Source organism: Schizophyllum commune, assembly GCF_000143185.2.
Source record: "Schizophyllum commune H4-8 unplaced genomic scaffold SCHCOscaffold_6, whole genome shotgun sequence".
NCBI lineage: Eukaryota > Fungi > Basidiomycota > Agaricomycetes > Agaricales > Schizophyllaceae > Schizophyllum > Schizophyllum commune.
Window position 1 is genome coordinate 1,034,071 of NW_026089543.1, and position 19,919 is coordinate 1,053,989.

A 19,919-nucleotide genomic window follows, 5' to 3' on the forward strand; every position below is an offset into this window, starting at 1 on the left:
TGTTGAAGTTGAGAATGTCACGCGCTGTAGCGATCACGAGTGCGAACACACGGCATCGGTCCCGACGACGGTCGAGACGCAGGTAGCGGTGGCCAACATTGCAGAATGCGGACGATCAGCGGAGGTGGTAAGTCCTCTCTCGAACCTGCTGAGCTTACCAGTCGAGTACACATCAGGCCAGGGGGGTCTGCTCGAGCACCGAGGTAACCACCTACTTACCCTTGCTGAACTTAGCGTGCTCATCTGCCCACGGGGTATGCAGTGTCGTGGGTTGCCCTCCATCATGTTGCAAAATAAACAAGGAGATCTACAGGGTAAGTACAAACCAACTAGGCAGCGGCACCGTCGGCCGCAGCCCGCTGGGCTCTCCGCGCCTTCTTGGCCTCGTTGGCCGCCTTGGCCTTGGCCTTTTTCGCCTCCTCGCGCGCTTTCTATACGAAGGTCAATACTGAGATCAAATTGGTTTGGAAAGGTGAAGCCATTAACCTTCTCTTCCTCCTCCTTCCGCTTAGCCTCCTCCTCTGCGGCCTTCTTCGCGGCCTCCTCCTCCGCCTTCTTGTTGTTTGGCGTGGCGGTCCCTGAGCGACCGGCCTTCTTGGCAGCACGGGCAGCCTTCTCCTCCTCCTTTATGCGCTTGATGCGAGGGTCAAGTCTGGATGCGAAAGTTAGGCAGCTTGATGACCGAGCGCTAACAAACTCACGATAAAGCAAGATCGACCAAACCGCGCAGCCGCGCGGTGTCCTCCTTCTTTCTCCGCGCGCGCTCGGTCTTGTTCTTCTTCTCAGTATACCGCTTGTCGTCACGCGAGTCGCTGCCCTCGTTGACCTCCTTGTCCAACCACTCAAAGCTTCTCCAGCTGTCGAAGGAGTACCAGAAGTCGTAGAAGCCCTCCACCTCCTCCTTGCTCGAGTCCGCGTTACCGAGCTGGGGGACAGGCTGTTTCCGCGAGAACCGCGACTCGCGCGCGAAGATCGGGCCGAAGGTGTCGAAGAACGCCTTGTCGTCGAGCTTGCGCCCCTTCTTCGCGAAGTCCTTCTCCTTCGGGTCGTCCTCCTCCGCGTCCAGGACGGTGGGGTCGACGGAGTCGAACTGCCGGCGCTTCTCGGGGTTGGTGAGGACCTCGTGCGCCTTCTGGATGCACTTGAAGAACGCGTCGTCGTTTGTGTTGAGGTTGGTGAAGATGGAGGAGGTCTCCTGCGGGGTAGAGGAGCTGACTTTCTTGTCGGGGTGGTGCTTGAGGACCTTCTTGCGGTGCGCGATCTTGATCTGCTCGGGCGTAGCGTTGATGCGGAGGTGTGAGAGACCGAGGACGGCGTAGTAGTCGTGTTTCTGGAAGTAAAGTCAGTAAGATGTTCGGGGTATGCAGACTACTACGCACCTTCCACTCCTTGGGGTCGAGGGAGAGCAGCTCCGCGGACTCGGGCTCGTCACCGACACCAAGATCGTCCTCGCCACTGCCGTTCGCCGCGTTCTGCTCCTGGAGCTTCTGCTTCTGCGTCTCGAGGTGCTTGTCGTGCGTGTCGAGGTCAAAGTTGTGGTGCAGCTTCAGCCGCGCATAGTTGATGAACGCCGGGCCCGCAGGGACGAGTCGCCGCTGGGTGGGCGCTTGGGATCGCCATTGAGTATAAACGGATGGGCACAGATCGGCGGATCGTGGCGCGCTCACCGCTGATTTTGGAGGACTCCACGGCGGGGGGAGCATAGTCCTTGGGCAGGATGGGCGTCGAGATATCTGAGATCACTGCCGACATCGTTGGGGTCGCGGGGAACGGTGAGCCGCTTGGGCCATTTCCAAAATTTTCGAACAGGGAAGGGCGTGACACTGTTCGGTGCTGTGACGGCACGCGACGCGAGCGCTTGCTGTTGAACTTCCATGACCGAACGCGAGGACCCGTGTGCGCGCGAGCGTTACATGACGCAAAGCAACTGTGGCTCTTCTGGAATGCGCTGAGGTCTTCAATGTCACTACTCTGTCTGCGACGGCTGCAGAACAGCGAGCGGCGCGAGACGCGGGATGGAACTCGGAGAGGTATTCCAGGCGGTGCACTCTCCAGTATGCGTTACAGGGTATTCTGCGAGAAACGGGTAGCTCAAAAATGAGAAGGTAACCATAGCGGCTTGCTCTACTGACTCCCAAGTTGTACGAGACCTATGCCAGCTTTGAATCCCTCGCCTCTTCAACCATCGCTGGGGCGACAACTTTACGTTTTTGTCGAGCTCGTATACGAGTTGAGCTTCAAGACGTACTGGCCGCTCTACTCCTGAATCCCCATATTTGGACACGAGGTATGTCAGAACGTGTTTGGTCCGTCGGCCTGATTTCTACAGCTCGCCCACTACAGTCCGTGAGATAGCCAACGATGTTTTGATCCCCATACTATCAAAGCTGCGCCACAAGACTTGGGCGTTAGCGCTCGCTCTCACCTTGAGCGACTGCACTGTACCCGACGATATATAACGCAGGACGCGCAAGCAATGATTTTACTACTTCTTGGTGTTTCTTTCTCTTCAAATCTCGCCCCTTCATTACGCGTCCTCTTTCGCGCGCAGGATGGAACCCACGTCACTTCACAACAAAGGGAAACACCGTCGCTCTGCAGGATCCTCGTCCTCGTCCAGGTATGCGCATTCTTGCCTTGCCCACCGCACATAATTGACCCGAGCTATTAATTCACAGGAATTCCGGGAATTATGCCGGGCCCTCTACGAGTACTACCGACTAACTTTTCTTCTGTTCGCTCGCTAATTCTGATTCCAGACGACCCCTTCGTTGATCCTACAACTGCATTCCCTGACTTTGACAATACCAGCACCAACCCCAATAGCGTGTTCGCGAATCTCGTTGCCCATCCGCAATTATCACAAGAAACGCGGTCTTTCACTCCAGCGCAGCTGCCCTTTGCATACACGCAAGTCTATGCGGGGACTGGATCCTATGGGCCAGAGCAGTCAAGCATGTCGACCATTGGTCACGGCCTACAACAACCAGTACCCGACGTGTCGATGGCAAATCCTGGGCGGGGTCGGCAGATGGCATCGACTTATCCGTCGAACCGAGCTGTCCATGGACAAGAGGGTCGATTCTCGCCATATCCGACTGTCGGGACCAGCTCAAGGCACCGGAGTACGCCTGCCGTGCCACAAATGTCGGGTGGCTCTGACGAGGCTCTCTTTGCAAGTATGGACATGTCCCAGCAGAACGATCCGGCTTGGAATGCCTTTGGTCTTTCCTTCGCCTCCAGTTCGTCACTCGACTCCTTCGGTAGCACCCCTCTGGACTTTTCTTTGGCCCCCTCTACCGGCGCGCCGTATCCATCCTCCCTAGATCCAGCATCTGTCCCTGCATCCATGACTAGCGACCCTTTTCTGCCTGGCGCATCGTACCCCACCTCACTCGACACGCCGTACCCCGCCTCCACATCCGCCGCCCCCTTCCCCATTTCCCGACCGCACATCGCGACAGATGCGATGAGGCGGCTGTCGCGCGAGCGGCGGACCAGGCCGGCCGAGTATGGGTGCAACGTGTGCGGTGCGACGTTTACAGCCAAACATAATTTGCGAAGTGAGCTTACTCGTACTCCTCGATGACTGATGGCCGCATGTTGACGCTTCTTCAGACCACCTACGGTCCCACGAGGGTAGGCGCGATTTCGTCTGTGCGGTCTGCCAGGCGACCTTTATCAACCCGGGCGTTCGAGATCGCCACCAGTCGAAGTGTACGGGCGCGTAGGTGCTGACGCTAAGCACATGATTGTCTTCGTGCTCAGTTATTCTGCTCATCCTCATTCGCCACTTCACGCGATTACGCTGCTTCCTCACGACTTTGTACACGAATAAATTGTCAACCACGCACCGATCGAGCATCCCTCATACACGACTCCAGACATCCTCCATACATTCGATCTTAAGTTATATCACTCATTTACATAGACATCATTTGCACGTATTTATCGGTATTTATGGCATGGATCCTCGATGCTGAAGCCATGGCCCGTCATCGCCAGTCCTGTCCGTCAGCACAACGCTCATCATTTATCTCTCAAGTCCCCCGTGACTTTCTTCATTATATTTGGTAGTATTTCAGGTCGAAGTACTGCATAGCACGGGCAACAATTATTCAGTCATCTCCATCGCACAAGACAGTGTGTCATTTGTTACCGCGATTTCCGTCAAGCCGCGCATGGAATCAGTAGTTTCCGACCAGGATTGCGTTGGTGTAAGGGGTAAAGCAAAACCCATCGTCCATAGGGGATTCACAGTGAGCATACTCGGTGCATGGATAGTTGCATCTGCTATGGGCGTCAGCCTATCCCAACAAAGTACTCCAGGCTGTAGTACGCACCCCTTGGCGCCACAGAACGCAACATTGTGCGTCGCGCTCAAACAGTTCGTGTTAGGAGCGTTCAAGCACGCCGGTCCGCCATTGTAGACCGTGCATCGGCCACCGCAGACGTTCAAGCTGCGCGTGCTGCAGTAGATGACTTTGGTAGTTTCGGCAGCGCGGGCTGCGAGGCCTTCGGGGGCGTTGATGCCGGGGATCGGTTCGCCGACGAAGGTGAGCTCGGCGTCCGTCGTCTTGAGCCAATGCATGAGCTCAGCCTCGCTAACGATGTTCGCCTGTACGCCGGTCTGGAGGTCAGCTATTCAATGGTCCAAGAGTCCAGTAGCATGACCACGTACCGTTAGACTGGCGAATACACCGGAAAAGAGGGATAGGCAGACGGCGAAGCCAGTAGTGAGCTGCATAGTTGAGGACCGAAGATATGGAAGTAGAGGTAGACGTCCTTCGCTCTTATACTCTCACGTCTTGTGCGGTTGCATACGGTCGCCCCAGTACTGAGCAGCATGGCCGGGCAGCGCGCCATGGAAATCAGGAGATCAGCACTTGACCGTGCGCACCTGTGTGGATATGGGTCCAACTGCGCAGATGTCTCGCAAAGTCCACTAGCTGATGACAGTTCGCTGTCCATCGGTGCTCTTCCCGAGCATGTTCGGTTGATCGAGGCATACCCGCCCGCATAGATGAACGGCATCTAGAGCCGCGGCACCTCACCTCCCCTGCTAGGTGCTGATATCCAATCTTGCCATTCCGACGGGAGCGTCGCGAAGATGTACAAGCCACAACAGAGCAGAGTAGACTGCAGCGGGTCAGAGCCGCCGTGACTGGAGAGATAGCAAGTATACACGAGATGGAGTCCCATGAAACGAGCTGAGCAGGGGCTAAGCGCAGAGAGCCGGATATCGACCGGCAGTTTCCGGCGAATTGATTCCGTGCCATGCGCACGATGCTTTGTGGCAAATTCCCGACTCTCGACGTTAGGAGTGAGGAGGGTTTGTCCAGTCGCGATCGTGCCAGGTACTTGGCTTTTTCATGGGACGCTAGAAGCCATTTCTATCCGTATTGTGATGGGGAGAGTCGGGGACCGGGCGCCCTGCACCGCTACCGATTCGAGGGGCGCGGCTTGACCACATACCATCATGATTCTGTGCAAAGCAGGACGTAGCAGAGCGCATGCATGCGCCCGAGCCAAAACAGATGGTTGGCTTTGGCCAGAGTATGCATGTCATGATAACCCCTTTCGACGCTGCGGGTGGCCACAAACTTCACGTGCAATTTGAAGTTCGCGGACTTGAAGACGAGAACTTGGGGACACCGGTTTGAAGACGACTTGGGAGATTCCGATCTGATTTGAGTTGTGAGATGCGTGCGTGATTTCAGCAGTACGCTAGCCCTACAATGAAATCTACTCTTATAATCCTGAGAAGAGCGCGCCCACAAAGATTGCGTTGGTGCCCGGTGTCCAGCAGAACCCGTTGTCCATGCGCGTCCCGCAGTGTGAATAGAGGTTGCACGGGCAACTGCACCTGGTGCACGAGTTAGCTCACAACCTTGCACTGGGAAGACATATAAGGGAAAGAGACAGCACGCACCCGTTTGGCGCACAGAACGTCACCTCGCCCGTCGCGCTCAGACAGTTCGTGTCGGGCGCGAGCAGACAGACATTGTCTCCGGTGTAGACCGAGCATGCGCCGCCGCACGAGTTGCCGTTGCGCACGCTGCAGAAGACGACTCGAGTAGCTTGGGCTTTGCGCGGCGTCAGCCCTGCTGGGGCATTTATGCCGGGGATAGGATCCCCGATGAAAGTCAGGTTGGCGTCGGTTGTCTCGAGCCAATGCATGAGCTCGGCTTCGCTGATGATGTACGGCTGCATGTCCTGCTGCGAATGATGATTCTTAATAATGGCATGGACGTAAATAGAGGCACACTGACCATGAGGCTGGCGAGGGCGATAGCGAGGAAAGGGACGAGAATGGCGAAGTAAATTATTGGTTGCATAATGGGTGGACCGACTGTACCGACAAGAAACCCGTAAGTGGGTTCATCGCACACTTTTATACCATCACATCGCTCAGGATTATCCAGGCACTGGACTGCACGAGGGCGGCAGGGTATCTTGACCTGCGCGACAGCCGGGGGCGCATAAGGCCGCAGTGGTACACGGGATGCCACAAGATCATCTTCGACCTCTTGAGGGGCGCCGCGAGGTTGTCTGTGTAAATATACCGAGCGAGCAGAGACAAGAGCTTGACAGCAATATCTTCCGCATCTGGAAGAACAGGGACGGCAAACTGACAAGCAAGGACAAACATCAATGATCGCCTCCTTCCAAGTTCGGCATCAGCTTGCGGCCATGAACCGCGAATGCCAGCAGCACCTCCGACCTACACAATCTCATCTTTTCTGGGACCTCACGATGGCTTTCCCGCCATACTTGCAGCATCATATACTCTTGGTCCTGCCATCTGAGCTCTCACACGCTCATTTTGGAATCTCACCCTCGCTCGCGATAGCCTGAGCGTTACCAGATGGCTTTCACCAGCGTGACCGGAAGGTATGCGGGGTTCGTTATGGAATACATGCAGATCTTATTCGACCAGCACCATCTCGGTCTAAAGCGTTGCCACTAACAATCCCATCGTTGACCCCACTTGGATTGAACACCAGAGGGCCTGCATTACCGCCTGCATATGAGTCCTCTGTAGCATGCATTGGCTTCTACATGAGCGCCGCTCTGCAACGTGACCGGCTTGCTTCTTATTCATCTGTCTACTAAGCTCGCCAACGCGCACTACAGGCGGTCGAATTATGGACGCCCTTCCTCTCGCTCGTGTCTTTGATACATGGATTCGATTGTGCCCTGCTTTGGGACTCGGTCAAAAAGGAACGACTGCCGAGGACTCCTTGTATGTACCTCCCGTTGCCTGTTTTCGTGCATTAATGAATTCACACCCCAGTGCACACGCGAAAGCCTCGCCCAGATTGCGCGGGCTCAGTATGGGCGTATCCTGCTGATATATACCGGATTGACCCACCTCAGGACTGTCTCAAGCACGAAGAACATAATGACGACTCCAACCTTCTCTGCGACTGGTGCAACGGTCACCATTGCGTCTCCGACCACGACGGTCACCGTGAACGCGGGTTCAACTACAACCACGATCACAGTTGCGCCCGCTACAAACGATGGAGCGACGCGGATACAACGTCCCGTGTCCCCGCCGTCGGCGTCTGGCGCTGGCTGGTACAAACGTCTTCGCCGCCTCCGACGGCTTATTCCCAATCGTCGCTCCCTCGACCACTTGAAGTCGCAGAATGTCGCTGGTAACAACCTATCAGCCGCTCTTCCGGCAGTCGCTAATTATGCGCCAGAGCCGCAGCCTACGCCGAAGCTTAGGCCGGCGCCGGCGCCGCTGCCTCAGCCTGCGTTGCAGCACCCTCCTGTGCCGGAGCGCACGTCTTTTCCGAAGTCGACCCCCGCCCCGCCACCTTCTGACACTTCATCCAACAAGACAGCGGGCTACCCCACGCTCAGTGTACCTACGTCGATCTCTGGGAAGAGTCCCGATCTATCCACGCACGTCTACTCGACGGCGCAGGTGCAGCCGTCGATCATCGCATCACCTTTACCGCCTGACGCGCTTATGGTCGAACTCTGGGACGAAGCGATTGCGCATTACGAAGGGCAGACTGGGCACAGTCTTTCGGATACCGGATCGCTCAACTCGAAGGAAGCGATCACAGCGTACATCGATGAACATGCGCCACAGACCGGCGTCAAGGATGCAGCCGTGAATCTTCTGCCCATCGCGAGAATCGTTGGGAGTCTCTGCGACCCGATTGGCAACCTTGTATCGACGGTATGCCCTGCGAAACTTTAGAGACCAATTTGTTGACTGATGTTCACTCAGGCGTTTCCTGGTGCGGGCGTCGTCTTCTCGGCAATTGGTATACTAGTAAAGGTGCGTTGGCTGAGCTGTATCATTGTCGACGGATGTTCATGAAGCACAGGCAACAATATCCGTCCACGACGAACTAGAGGCGGCTTGTTTGGCATTCAAAACGATCGACCTGGATTTGCGTATCATCAAGCCCATTCCCGCCGCCGAGATGGACGACACCCTCCGCAAGGTCTCCGTCGAGATTCTCGCACAGGTTCTCGCTGTCCTCGCACTCATTACGAAGCTGCGGAAGGAAGCGAAGATCAGTGCGTAGGTATAACTCCGCTTGATTCTGAGCGACTGATTGATATACAGAGATGTGGTTGCGAAAATTGTATGATCCGGACAGCGAGGTGTCTGGCGCGATGGAGAACCTTCGCGGCCTTACCAATATGCACCACCATAGTATGGCAGCGCTGACACATGGTACGACCAGCAAACTGTTGGTCATGCTTAAGGATGCGATCGCCGGTGAGTTATTCTACTGATCCTACCAGGGGGGTTGTGATTTATCAGATCATCCTAGACGCAGCTCAGGAGCGTGACCATATACGCATGTACCTTGAGTGCATCACAAAGGTCGCCCAAGAGATCTACGGTGCGTAGCCTTATTCGCAGGGTTATGATCTTGTTTGACTATTGTCGCAGGTATGGTCGGAGACAACCGGGGATTGCTGGAGAGCATACAAGACGCGCTGCTGCAGCATATGACTGTCGTGACTCGTTCAATCGACCGATTCGGTAAGGAAAATGATTTATGTCGGCGCTCCGTACGTCTTATCAAGTGGCTGATCAGCGAGCGGGGACGTCGACGTCGTCATAAAGTGGCTCAATTACCCGAATTCGTCGAGTAAGCTGAACGCGCTCCTCGGGAATCGCCATCCGACGACTGGCTCCTGGTTCTTGGATGGTCCCAAATTCGCCGCTCTCAAGGCGGGGTCGTGCAAGTCTCTTCTTGTCCACGGAAAGGGTCAGTTTGTCTTTCTCCTTTACTAGACGTCTGTCCTGATCAACACCTAGCTTTCTGCGGGAAGAGTACACTGATGTACGCCTTTCTATCTTGTCTAGTCAGCCTCACTGGCTGATTGTCGCACCCAGGGCTGCTGCTAATCGCGACTTGAGGGCGAGCTGCTTGTGCACCGGTGTGGACGCTGTTGTGCTCGTCCATCTTTTCGACGTCGTCAACGTGATGCAACAAGAACGAAATCTGGCCTCTCTTCTCTCGTCGCTGCTCTGCCAACTCGCTCTCGCGAATCAGGATGCCCTCAAGGAATTGTTGCGATTCCGGTCAGCCCATGCGAAAGGTTATTCGCAGGCCCCTGTCGACAGCATGCGCTCTTACTTTCGTACGATCTTGGGGAAAATCATGCCGAAGACGCGGGTATACATCGTCGTCGACGGCGTGGACCAGGCAGCGTCAGACGTTATCTCCTTCATCGAAGAGCTATGCGCCATTCCGAACGTCTCTCTCTTAATCTCCTTGCGCTCGCAAACCCCAATCCACAGAACGCTGGAACATCTGTTCCCTTCTCCTGCCCAGATCATCATGAGCAGCAGCCAAGTGAGCCGTGATATCGAGACGTTGCTGAACTCCAAATTCGCTGCCGGGGGCGCGCTTGCCAGTGCGAGTGGAGACGATGAACAGCAGATAAGGAAGGAAGTGTTGTCCAAGGCTGATGGAAAGTGAGCGACATCGACCATCGTAGGGAACGAGTCTGACCATTGACTTAGTTTCCTGTGGACAGTGCTGTTTCTACGAGATCTGGAGAGCGTTGTCGATGTCCCGAGCCTGCTATCCGGGCGGATCAAGGCAGTCCCGGAGACGGTTGACCAACTCTATACGGAGCGTCTTGAATCCTTCCCATCCGTCGACCGCGAAAATGTCCGCCGTCTCCTGATGTGGGTGGTCCTCTCATACAGCGACTTCTCCACGGAAGAATTCGCGCGGCTGTTATGCTTCGACTACTCTGGCGCGAGGCCGGAGTATCGCTTCAAACCCAACTCTCCGGAGACGGCAGTGACTCTCGTCGGTTCGACGCTCATGTCCATGGACGGAGGCACAGTCCGCCTGGCCCACCCGTCTCTGAAGGAATATCTGCTCAGAATCCCAAAGGATGATCCCTTCCACATCGAACCTGACCAGTCCTACTACGTGATGGCGCTCGCAGCTCTCACGTATGTGAGGGCAGAAGCTCCCGACCTCAAAAGTGCCGACAGACTTACCTGGTCCTGGGTCACCTACATCAACAAGGCGGGCGCGAAGCAGTTCCAAGGTCTGGCCTCGGAAGTGGTCGCCGTTTTCCGTGGAATCAAGGGCGCTCGCGCCGTGCTCAACACTGCACTCTTGGCTGCTGCTCAAAGCGGGTGTGTTGAGCTGGTTAAGCTGCTGATCACCGAGCTCGACGCCGACGTCCGGGCGACTAGCGAGCGAAGTCATCGGTGGACTCCGCTGCACTATGCTGCACGCTACGGTAATGACGCCGTCGTCGAGTTGCTTCTCAAGCACGGCGCCCCTATCAACAAACTCGATACCGCTGGCATGACTCCGCTGCATTGTGCAGCCGCGCATGGCTGCGCAAGCGCCGTCACGATCCTCCTCTCGCACGGCGCGGACACCAACGCTGCCGCGGCCGAGAACGGCTGGTCTGCGCTCCATTTCGCTGCCGACAAAGGCCACCTCGCAGTCATCACGGCGCTCGTCGCGAAAGACGGAGATGTCAATAAGCGCAGCAACGACGAGATGACCCCTCTGCACTGCGCGGCCAAGAAAGTCCACCCCGATGCCATCCGCCTTCTTTGCAAACATGGGGCAGACCTGGATGCGATGGACCGATGGGGGAAATCACCCCTTCGGCTTGCTATCTTTTGGCGCGAGAGGGACTCTGTGGAAGCCCTGATGAGGGCACGGCGCTGCCCGTTCACCCCAAAATATGCGGATGCGGAGGTCGTTGCGAGCGGCAAATGGGAGGGTGTGCCCGAGGATTCCGAACGAGATGCAGCCATTCGTGACATGCTTCAGCGCAAGTGGCCGGTAGAGACTCAGAGAGGGGGGCCAGAGGACCGTGACGCTCTAGGGGTGATATCGGTGCTTCCCTTCTCTCAAGGTGTTCTTGGAGGTTCGCCGTCGACCGCATTCATGTTCCTTTTTCTCATGATCTTGCTTCTGCTGGATTTGATCTACAGGCGGTAGCCCTATGCTCACGTACCTCTATATAGCTCCGATTTGGACTGTGATTGGACTGTTAATGACATGTAGACAAAGTTGTGTCGTATTTACACCGATATTCACTATAGCTTGCCAACGCGGACCCACTTCGTGCCAAAAACTGTGAGCCAAATGGGTCCTGCAATCAAGATAACTTACTCGAGGCAGGGGCAATTACATCTGTCGCCCGCGTCAGCTCACAAATTGGGTCGGACTAGGAGGACGGCTGGATCCCAATGGCCGGCGCAAACGGTAAGGTGCGTCTTGAGCGGCATCTGCAGGATTGCGAGTCAACTGGTGTGGTACGAGTTGACGGGCATGGTCCGAGCCCTGATTTGAGGTGAGTAAATCACAGTGCGACGTGAGCAAGTCCCGTAGCTCTTGCGGCGCGGTAGCGTCGCCTGAAAGCGATGACGGATAGATAGAGACAGAATCTCGGCTTCCTCGAAAGACATCGGCCTTTGCGGTATAGGTTACAGACAGCGACTGGTGTTTCTAGCAAGACAAACAGTCAATTATCCGGAAGCAGAGCAGAGCAATTATATGTGTCTAGATGTCCGAAGGAACGACGTGGATGCTTTATGCATAGATGATGCGAGATGTTCAGAAGATAGAGTTGATGATACCACTTCCGACAGCCGAACCTGGTTAGCGAAGTGATTAGTACAAGCGCGAAGAAGACAAGAATTAGAAACGTACCAGCACCGAAACCAACACCGCCGACAGCGGAGTGGGCGAGCTGTTATGGACATCAACAACACGATAGCAGGGCAGCAAGAAAGAGGGCATACCGTGTTCCCGAGCTTCCCGCCAAACTTGCTCTTCTTGGGCTCTTCCGCGGGCGGCTGTTGCGGCGGGGGAGCTTGCATCGAGACCGAGCCAGCGTTGTAGGGCATGTACTGCGCCTGCGGCGGCGGCCCAGGGGGCGGGGCTTGGTACGTGGGCTGATAGGAGGGCTGGTAAGGCGGTGCTTTGTAAGGAGCGGGCGATGGGTTATTATAAGACGCGGGCGAAGCATTGTTGTAGAGAGTTGGCGAGGCGCTCTTGTATGCTGAAGGTGGCGCGGGGGAGGGAGCGCCGATCTTCTCAACGTAGTTGGAGGGGAAGAGGCCTTGCTTCCCGCGGGCACGGCCGGTCCACCAGTCCGCATTAGTCTCTTCGACGATGTCGATGGTCTCTCCGGCGGAGAAGGTGAGGTCGTTAGCGTCCTGTGGAGTGTAAGCAGTCGATCAAGACATAAATATTGGAGCGCACCTTGCCATCCTCGTTGTAGCCCCACAAGGCCCGCGCTTGCTGTGTCTTCGGCGCCGGTGGCGCGGCGGGCGGGGGCGAATAGGGCGTACTGCTTGGAGGCGGCGGGTAGCTGTGTGCCTGCATAGTAGGCATGGAGGGCATGGTAGGTGCTGGGGACACAGATAGGCTCTCTACACTGCGCGCCAGAGCGTCGTCAACGTTGCCCGTGGGCAGCTTCGCCAGGATATCTCTGCCATCCAGGGCGGAGATCTTGTTGTTTGCGATGAGAAGCTCGACGTTCTGGCGAGTCTGCTGGATGAGCAGCGAGAGAGCGTCGGTGGAGGCCGTCATCGTGAAGGATAGTAGATGGAGATGAAGGTTAGAAGCAAGTTACGAGGCCGTGCAACGACCGTAAGATGAGGGCAGTCAGACGGCGCCGAGGACCTTGAGCGCCGGCCCGGATGCCGAGGGGCCAAGCGGTCACGTGCGCTTTCCCTTTTGGAGTTCCCTTGTTTCTTTCCCTGACGGGCGCGGCGGTCTGACCGCTCACACTCACGACTCTACACTCACGAAACGACATGGAGGGCCTCACACCGCTGAGGGTGCCACAGGCCACGGTCTTGGTGCCGAATCAGCCCAGAGACCCAATGAACTCGGGCTTCACGGTACGCCCTGACCAGCCTGAAGCATTTGTTCATGGTCTAATGCATTCGTGCAGTACCCGACTACGAAGCAGTTGAGCAAACAGGCAAGGCTAAAGCTATCTCAAGAACCTATACCGGTGGACCTGAAGCGCACGTACCACCTATTCGCGGTGTCGAGCAAGTTGGGATGGTTCGCGGCCATTATAAGTGAAGCAGGGACCAGCAGTACGTCCTTGCTCTTCCATTCCCACGTGCCACACGCTCACTCTTCGCAGAGATCGCTTTCTCCCCCCTTGCCGACCTGCGCGCGGCCGCAAGAGATGTCTCGCCAGAGTCCAAGAACATATACACGCCCAAGCGCACTATTCCCCTTCCTGCTTCATGCAGTCAACTCGTACTCGCGTATAATGGGGAGCGACTACTTGCTGGCCTTGAAAATGGCCACATACTCGTCTTTGACGCGCGTGTGTTGTTCAGGGAAGGTCCCAATGAAGCGGCGCCTCTCGCCGATCACCACACGCGCGCAGGCCCGCCGCGTCAGGTCACGCCAAACCCTAGTACAGATGCAGGCCTCGCGGAGCTGGTCGCAATTGTCACCCACGATGGCTTCGCGCTTATTTTGGACGTGACGCAGGGCATGCAAGGTGGTTGGCAGTCGGAGGAGGGGCAGCCGAGGATTTCTGCAGGTGCGCACGCTTCCTACAAGTAACAACTTCACATACATATACAGCTTCATAGCGTCGTGGTCTCCGAAGGGCAAACAAATTGCTCTTGGTCTCGAATCTGGAGACGTTCTCACCTTCACGCCTTCCAACAAGGACGCGCCGCAAAAGCACATACCACCCACATCGTCGCAGACCCCCATGGTGTCAATGCAATGGATTGGTCCAGGGCATACCTTCAGAACCGTATATTGCGCTCAGGCCCAGAACGACGAACCGGTCCACCATATCGTGACATTGGACACGAGAGTCGGCGCCCTTGACGTACTCCAGCTCGACGCGGGCTTCTCCGTCACCGACCGGTACCCGCCAAGCAGCGTCATCTTTTCCCTACCCAGATGGAACAACGAGGATTCGTTACTTGTCATTGCGGGCGACGCCGCCGCGTCGGACTTCGAGGTGCTGGGGCACGCGAACGGGGAGTGGTTCCAGGAGTCGTCGGACAACCCGCTTGCGGTACCGATGAAGGAGAGCTTCGAGGAAAATGTGCTGGTGGGGCTGGCGGTCGACCTTACAGACGGCGTGCCGACGATGGTGGGGTATATGGACGATGGGACGGTGCAGCTGTGGGCAATGGAGAGCCCGAATCCGTATCCGGGGCTGGTGACGCCGAGCGCGGTGGAGGCGCCGCAGGGAGTGGAGGCGACCGCGAGCGTGTCGATGCCGACTGCGCCGGCGTCGGTGGCGCCGAGTGTGTCGGGTGGGAGCACGGTCGCACCGTCAGCGATGGAGCAGAGCGTGTCAGGGATGTCGATGGACGAGCCGAAGTCGGCGGTGCAGGAGAGCGCGCCGGCGTCAGCGTTCAGCCCGCCATCGTTTGGGCAGACCCCGACGCCGTCGTTCGGGCAGACTTCGTCGCCGTCTCCGTTCAGCCCTCCCACGCCGAGCGCGTCCTCCCCGTTCGGGCAGCCAGCTACGCCTTCGGCGTTTGGGCAGACATCGACTCCCTCGGCATTTGGCCAGCCATCCGCGCCGTCGGTCTTTGGGAAGCCATCTGGGTTTGGGCAGTCGGCCTTTGGACAGACGTCGAGCAACGGCTCTGCCTTTGGGCAGTCCTCTGGCAATACCTCTGGCTTTGGGCAGTCATCCAACAACACCTCGGGCTTCGGACAGACTTCCAATCCTGCGTCAGCCTTCGGAAAGCCTGCTTCTGGACAGTCGGGGTTCGGTCAATCAGCCTTTGGTCAAACGTCCGCCCCCGCCTTCGGTCAGACGTCGACTCCAGCATTCGGTCAGACTTCTGCATTCGGACAGCCCAGCTTTGGCTCGACGAGCAAACCGGCGACGCCTGGCGGGTTCGGCAGCACAGGGTTCGGGCAGACCGCGCAACCGGCAGGCTTTGGTCAGTCAGCGCAGCCTGCGTCCGCAGGCAAGGGCTTCGGGGCGTTCGCGAACGCGGGAACTAGTGCCTTTGGGCAGACGTCCACGCCATCGACCGGCGGTGGCTTTGGCGCATTCTCGGGAGCGGGCAAGAGTGCGTTCGGTCAGGGAGGCTTTGGGGCTGCACCAGCTGCGCCACAAGCGACGCCCCCGCGGACGTCGCCACCGCCAGACTCGCCAGTGGACGATTCTGCGATGGACAGCATGGGCTCGTTAGGACTGGGCGGCTCGAATAGCCCGAAGGAGGACAAGCCAGCAGCGGGAGGTCTCTTCGGGAACGCAACACCCTCCGCTCAGCAAGACAAGCCCGCAGGATCTCCCTTCGGTGCGCCCGCGAGCTCGAGCCCCTTCGGGAGCAGCGCGATCAAGCCTGCGTCTGGGTTTGGCGCGTTCAGCGGATTCCAGCCCACCGGTGGCGCGTTCGCGCCCAAGGACAACAAGGAGGCGCCGAAGCCGACGTTCGGCGCGGGGGCGTTCGCAGGGATGGCGAAGCCGGCGTCAGGCTTTGGATCGACGGGCTTTGGGCAGACGGCGACGCCTGGCTCTGCGTCGGGTTCGGGCTTTGGCCAGTCGTCGTTCGGCAAGCCGGCCTTTGGGCAGTCTGCGTTTGGGCAGCCAGGGTTCGGGCAGCCGGCGGCGAGTGGGAAGCCTGCGTTCGGGCAGAGCAGCTTTGGGACGGCGCCGGCGACGGGTGGGTTTGGGGCGTTTGCGAGTAAGCCGGCGTCGTTGGTGGGGACGCCGGCTGCGAAGGAGGAGGACAAGGGGGCGAGCAAGCCTGCAACGGGCGGCTTCGGTGCTTTTGCCTCGAGGACTGCATCGTTTACGACCAGTCCGGGCGAGAGCAAGGCGTTTGGTGGGTTTGGGACGGGAGGGAGCATCGGCGAGCAGGCTAAGGAGGAGAAGCCGACTACGCCCAAGGAGGAGAAGCCTGTTGAAGGTGCGTACACACTTACCTTCGACCGACTTGCAGCTAAATTTCATGACAGTGGCTGTCAAGCAAGAGCCCGTATCGCCAATTGCGCCACCGCCTGCGCCGACTCCTGTAAAGTCGGAGGAGGCTGACTCTACCCCTGTCAAGGTTGAGGAACGCAGTCCATCCCCTACTCCGAAGCCAGCCACACCGTCTGAGGCACCTGCGACGCCAGCCAAGGGACCCGAGCCTGCTTCTGTGCCCGCCACTCCGCTCACGCCAGAGACGCCGCAGGAGAAGGACGTCAAGCCCAAGTCAGGCTTCGGCTTCAACCTCCAGGCCTCGCCTTCGCCCTTCACTACGCCTGCCTTTGGTCAGCCATCTACGCCGACGTCGTCGTATATCAAGCCTGCGGCTGGCTTCGGGTCCGCGGGTGTTGTGTCGCCTGGCTCACCATTCGCGAATCCCGGAAAAGCCTCCACATCCACTTCGGCATTCGGAAGTGCGTTCAAGAAGTTCGAGACGCCAAAGACGGAGGCGACTGCGGCACCGACGTTTGGCGCCCCTTCAATACCGGGTTTGCGCAAGTCTGCGTTCCCGACGACACCGACTGGGCCAACGGCGGCGAAGGAGCCCTCGAGCGGAGGCTTCGCAGCGTTCAGCAACAATACATCGCCTTTCAAGACCCCGCCTGACGCGCCGAAAACTTCGTTCAAGGACATGCTCAAGGGCAAGGACCGCGTGCCGGAGCCGACGAAGCCAGCGGTGTTCTCTCCTGCAGTTGAGAAGCCAAAGACGCCCACGGAGACGCGCAAATCAGCCTTCCCGCCTTCACCTGCTAAGGACGAGGAGTCTATGACACCCGCGGGCACACCTGTGAGCCGGCCGCCCGTCTTCAAGCCCAAGGAAGAGAAGGAGGGCGGCTCCTCGAAGGCGCTGAGCAAGACGAAGTCGGGATCATTGAGCTCTATGGGGAGCTTCGTCGACGTCTCCAAGGAGGATGTTTCGGAGGAAGGTGAAGAGGAAGAACCGGATGAAGAAGGCGAAGATTTCTTGTCAGACCTCTCGCAGTCCGAAGGCGACTCAGCCGACGAGCTACCATCCACTACTCCCTCCAAACCACCGCCGCGCGAACGATCCGCATCTACGACCCCAAAGCCTCCATCGAGGGTGGTAGACTCGGACGAAGAGCCACCGAGCGACGAGTTCGACGAGGAAGAATCCGACGAGGGTGATGAAGAGGAGGAGATCGAGGATGTCACTGAAGAAAGCGGCCTGTCAACCATTCCTGAGGAATCCTCTACGCCTCCGGAAAGCCCTGTCAAGCGGCCGTCCAAGGCATCCGAGCCCCCTGGCTCGATATCAAGTGGCTTGCGGCCACCTAGCAGTGGGATACCCTTCAACCTTGGGTTGGGCAAAGCTCCCGCCAGTCGTCCAGTCCGGAGTTCCCCTCTCGCCAACGCCTATAACGCATCCGACAGCGAGTCCGAGGACAAGACGGAGAAGAAGCCAGTTGCTGCACCACAGGGGAAAGAGGCGACTCCACCTCCCGAGGCGCCTCCATCCCGCACCGGTACGCCGCCTTTGCTCTCCAACTTCGGCTTTGGTGGCAAGTCGAGGCAATCCGCGACGCCGTCGCCGACAAACGTGCCGCCTAGTGCGAGCCGATCCGTCAGTCCTGCTGTGCCTGCGACGACGGCGCCTATAGCCTCGACGCCACTTGCGCCCATAGCCTCAACGCCACTTGCGCCCACTACGAAGAGCGTGTTTGGTGCTTTCCTCAGCACGCCTAAGGCGGGCGAGCCTTCGCCTTCTGCGTCAGGCTCCGCTTCTCCATCCACTCCATCCACCCCCTTCGGCGCAACGAAGCCGCCCGCAACGCCTGGGTTCCCCTCTGTGTCGTCCTCGGGTTTCTTTGGTGCGGCGAAGGCCCCAGCGCCTGTGACGCCTTCGACGCCGTCTGGTTTGTTTGGATCTGCGATACCGCCCTCGACAACTCCTTCTGGGCCTAATCTCATGAACCAACTCGGCAAATTCGCAATGCCTGCTCCAGCGCCTTCTGGGAGCATACATCCTCCCGTCCCTCTGTTCGTGAAAGCCTCCCAGGCGCCACCACCGCCACGGCCTACGACTCCGCCTCAAGAAGGGATGCAGAAGGAGTGTGCGGAATTGGTGACGAGCATTGAACGCGAATTGAACCAGGTGAGTTTAGGCTCAGTTGCACTTTGCGTTATGCTGATCACCATCTCTTAGCTCGGCGAACTGGCCGCGGAAGCCAATCAGCAGCTGAGGAAACTGAGCGACCCTGTTCCCGGCTCGAGGCGCAAGGAAGACCTCGTCGATGCTGCGAAGTGGTCTTTGGGGGACCTTGCGTTATTTGGCCGAACATTGTTGGCTTTCAGCAAAGACCTCACGGAGCTGAAAGCTGCGCGGGACAAGGAGAGGCAGCTTGTGAAGGAACTTCGTGCTAGCATGCTGAAAGGTAGTTCACATTTCCAATGTCCCTCTAACGTGGCTGATTATCTCTGCAGCGAACACCCGCAAGGAGGAGATCGCTCGCTTCAGCAAGGCTCAGTCTGATCCTGAGTTCGCCAAGATGCTCAAGACGCGGACTCTGGGGCCGGAACACCTCGAGACGCAGACGAATTTGAGGCGGAACCTCCGGGTGCGTGTTGTCCGGTCAACGGCGTGCACACAGTACTGAAGTGGTTGCAGATCGTCCGTGATAGGGTACAGGCATTGGAGGATAACTTGAACGCTTTGAAAAAGAAGCTGAGCCAGCAAAAGTCAGGGAAGGTCTCCATCAGGTAAGCGAATGTGTTGTGATCAGCGCCAGCTGCTAATCTCGCACTGCTCACTTTAGGCCACCCACACTTGACGTCCTCAACCGCACTTACCGCAACATCGACCTGGCTATCAATAACGACCGCGAGTTGATCGACAGCCTCACCGCTCGCATGGCGAGCGTCAGCTTCGGCGAGGGCAGGAGCAGAGCTGCGAAGCTCAAAGATGCCAACAAGCGAGATAGCCGTCTGCCAGATCCCAACCCGCGACCCTTGAACGTCACGCCAAACGTCGCCGTTACAACAGCTGCGGCGCTGAACGCTGAACGCTCAGCGGCCCGGCTCAAGCGCGTCCTCCTTGCTGCACGGCCCGAGCCGCTGCTCAACAAAACGGCCGCGAGCGCACCGGCGCCGCCAGCAGTGTTCCAGACCCCAATGAAGCCTGGTGCGACGCCAAGGACGCCGGCCTTTGACCCGAAGGATGCGATGTGGGCGGACTTTGGAGAGGACAAGTTCAATCCGCAGACACCGACTCCTGCGGGAAGGAGGGGAGCAGGGAGTGGTGTCAGAAGACATCAACCGTCCCCTGCTGTGAAGAAGATCCCACTGTCGACGCCGTCTCCCCCGCCGAATTTCAGCTGGGGTCCGCTGCCACCGCCGAGGGCGGCGACGTCGGGGAGCGGGGGCCTGCCGGTGCCGATCGTGAAGCTAACTTGAGGAATTATATTTGTGCTAGTTGCTGTATGTTAAATCTGATATTG

General features: G+C 57.9%; 9 protein-coding genes across 9 annotated transcripts; 5 read left to right on the top strand and 4 right to left on the bottom strand.

Moving 5' to 3' along the window:
• Positions 1-235: 235 nt before the first annotated feature.
• On the bottom strand, positions 236-1,782 carry SCHCODRAFT_02688696 (DnaJ-domain-containing protein). Its single transcript, XM_003031779.2, has 5 exons — positions 1,668-1,782; positions 1,380-1,606; positions 702-1,330; positions 487-652; positions 236-431 (listed from the first exon to the last, which is right to left on the bottom strand). Exons 1-5 carry the CDS (start codon positions 1,750-1,752, stop codon positions 330-332), a joined length of 1,209 nt encoding a protein of 402 aa, XP_003031825.2. The 5' UTR covers positions 1,753-1,782; the 3' UTR covers positions 236-329.
• Positions 1,783-2,692: 910 nt separating this feature from the next.
• SCHCODRAFT_02502894 (uncharacterized protein) lies at positions 2,693-3,731 on the top strand (the record flags this gene model as incomplete). Its single annotated transcript, XM_003032215.2, has 2 exons — positions 2,693-3,563; positions 3,619-3,731. The coding sequence occupies 2 exons, from the start codon at positions 2,693-2,695 to the stop codon at positions 3,729-3,731; spliced, it is 984 nt and encodes a 327-aa protein (XP_003032261.1).
• Positions 3,732-4,187: 456 nt separating this feature from the next.
• SCHCODRAFT_02503248 (uncharacterized protein) lies at positions 4,188-4,747 on the bottom strand (the record flags this gene model as incomplete). Its single annotated transcript, XM_003031778.2, has 3 exons — positions 4,188-4,290; positions 4,344-4,630; positions 4,682-4,747. The coding sequence occupies 3 exons, from the start codon at positions 4,745-4,747 to the stop codon at positions 4,188-4,190; spliced, it is 456 nt and encodes a 151-aa protein (XP_003031824.1).
• A 947-nt stretch (positions 4,748-5,694) lies between these two features.
• Positions 5,695-6,438, bottom strand: SCHCODRAFT_02541960 (uncharacterized protein). Its single transcript, XM_003031777.2, has 4 exons — positions 6,426-6,438; positions 6,273-6,371; positions 5,933-6,219; positions 5,695-5,866 (listed from the first exon to the last, which is right to left on the bottom strand). The coding sequence occupies exons 2-4, from the start codon at positions 6,336-6,338 to the stop codon at positions 5,752-5,754; spliced, it is 468 nt and encodes a 155-aa protein (XP_003031823.1). The 5' UTR covers positions 6,339-6,371; positions 6,426-6,438; the 3' UTR covers positions 5,695-5,751.
• A 449-nt stretch (positions 6,439-6,887) lies between these two features.
• On the top strand, positions 6,888-10,492 carry SCHCODRAFT_02541962 (uncharacterized protein). The gene is made up of 13 exons (XM_050343613.1): positions 6,888-7,246; positions 7,298-7,335; positions 7,381-8,200; positions 8,252-8,302; positions 8,352-8,547; positions 8,597-8,752; positions 8,808-8,879; positions 8,930-9,022; positions 9,078-9,251; positions 9,302-9,326; positions 9,380-9,964; positions 10,013-10,324; positions 10,395-10,492. The coding sequence occupies exons 1-13, from the start codon at positions 7,184-7,186 to the stop codon at positions 10,435-10,437; spliced, it is 2,628 nt and encodes an 875-aa protein (XP_050200023.1). The 5' UTR covers positions 6,888-7,183; the 3' UTR covers positions 10,438-10,492.
• A 187-nt stretch (positions 10,493-10,679) lies between these two features.
• On the top strand, positions 10,680-10,892 carry SCHCODRAFT_02476206 (ankyrin; the record flags this gene model as incomplete). The annotated part of the gene is made up of 1 exon (XM_050342742.1): positions 10,680-10,892. A coding segment is annotated over one exon (213 nt), but the record flags the coding sequence as incomplete, so codon positions are not given.
• A 27-nt stretch (positions 10,893-10,919) lies between these two features.
• On the top strand, positions 10,920-11,336 carry SCHCODRAFT_02457440 (ankyrin; the record flags this gene model as incomplete). The annotated part of the gene is made up of 1 exon (XM_050342584.1): positions 10,920-11,336. A coding segment is annotated over one exon (417 nt), but the record flags the coding sequence as incomplete, so codon positions are not given.
• Positions 11,337-11,844: 508 nt separating this feature from the next.
• SCHCODRAFT_01180868 (SH3-domain-containing protein) lies at positions 11,845-13,141 on the bottom strand. The gene is made up of 4 exons (XM_003031776.2): positions 12,741-13,141; positions 12,278-12,694; positions 12,186-12,225; positions 11,845-12,130 (listed from the first exon to the last, which is right to left on the bottom strand). The coding sequence occupies exons 1-4, from the start codon at positions 13,068-13,070 to the stop codon at positions 12,090-12,092; spliced, it is 828 nt and encodes a 275-aa protein (XP_003031822.1). The 5' UTR covers positions 13,071-13,141; the 3' UTR covers positions 11,845-12,089.
• Positions 13,142-14,000: 859 nt separating this feature from the next.
• On the top strand, positions 14,001-19,875 carry SCHCODRAFT_02502419 (uncharacterized protein; the record flags this gene model as incomplete). Its single annotated transcript, XM_003032213.2, has 7 exons — positions 14,001-14,049; positions 14,102-16,402; positions 16,452-18,577; positions 18,629-18,857; positions 18,907-19,040; positions 19,091-19,182; positions 19,239-19,875. 7 exons carry the CDS (start codon positions 14,001-14,003, stop codon positions 19,873-19,875), a joined length of 5,568 nt encoding a protein of 1,855 aa, XP_003032259.1.
• Between the last annotated feature and the right edge of the window lie 44 nt (positions 19,876-19,919).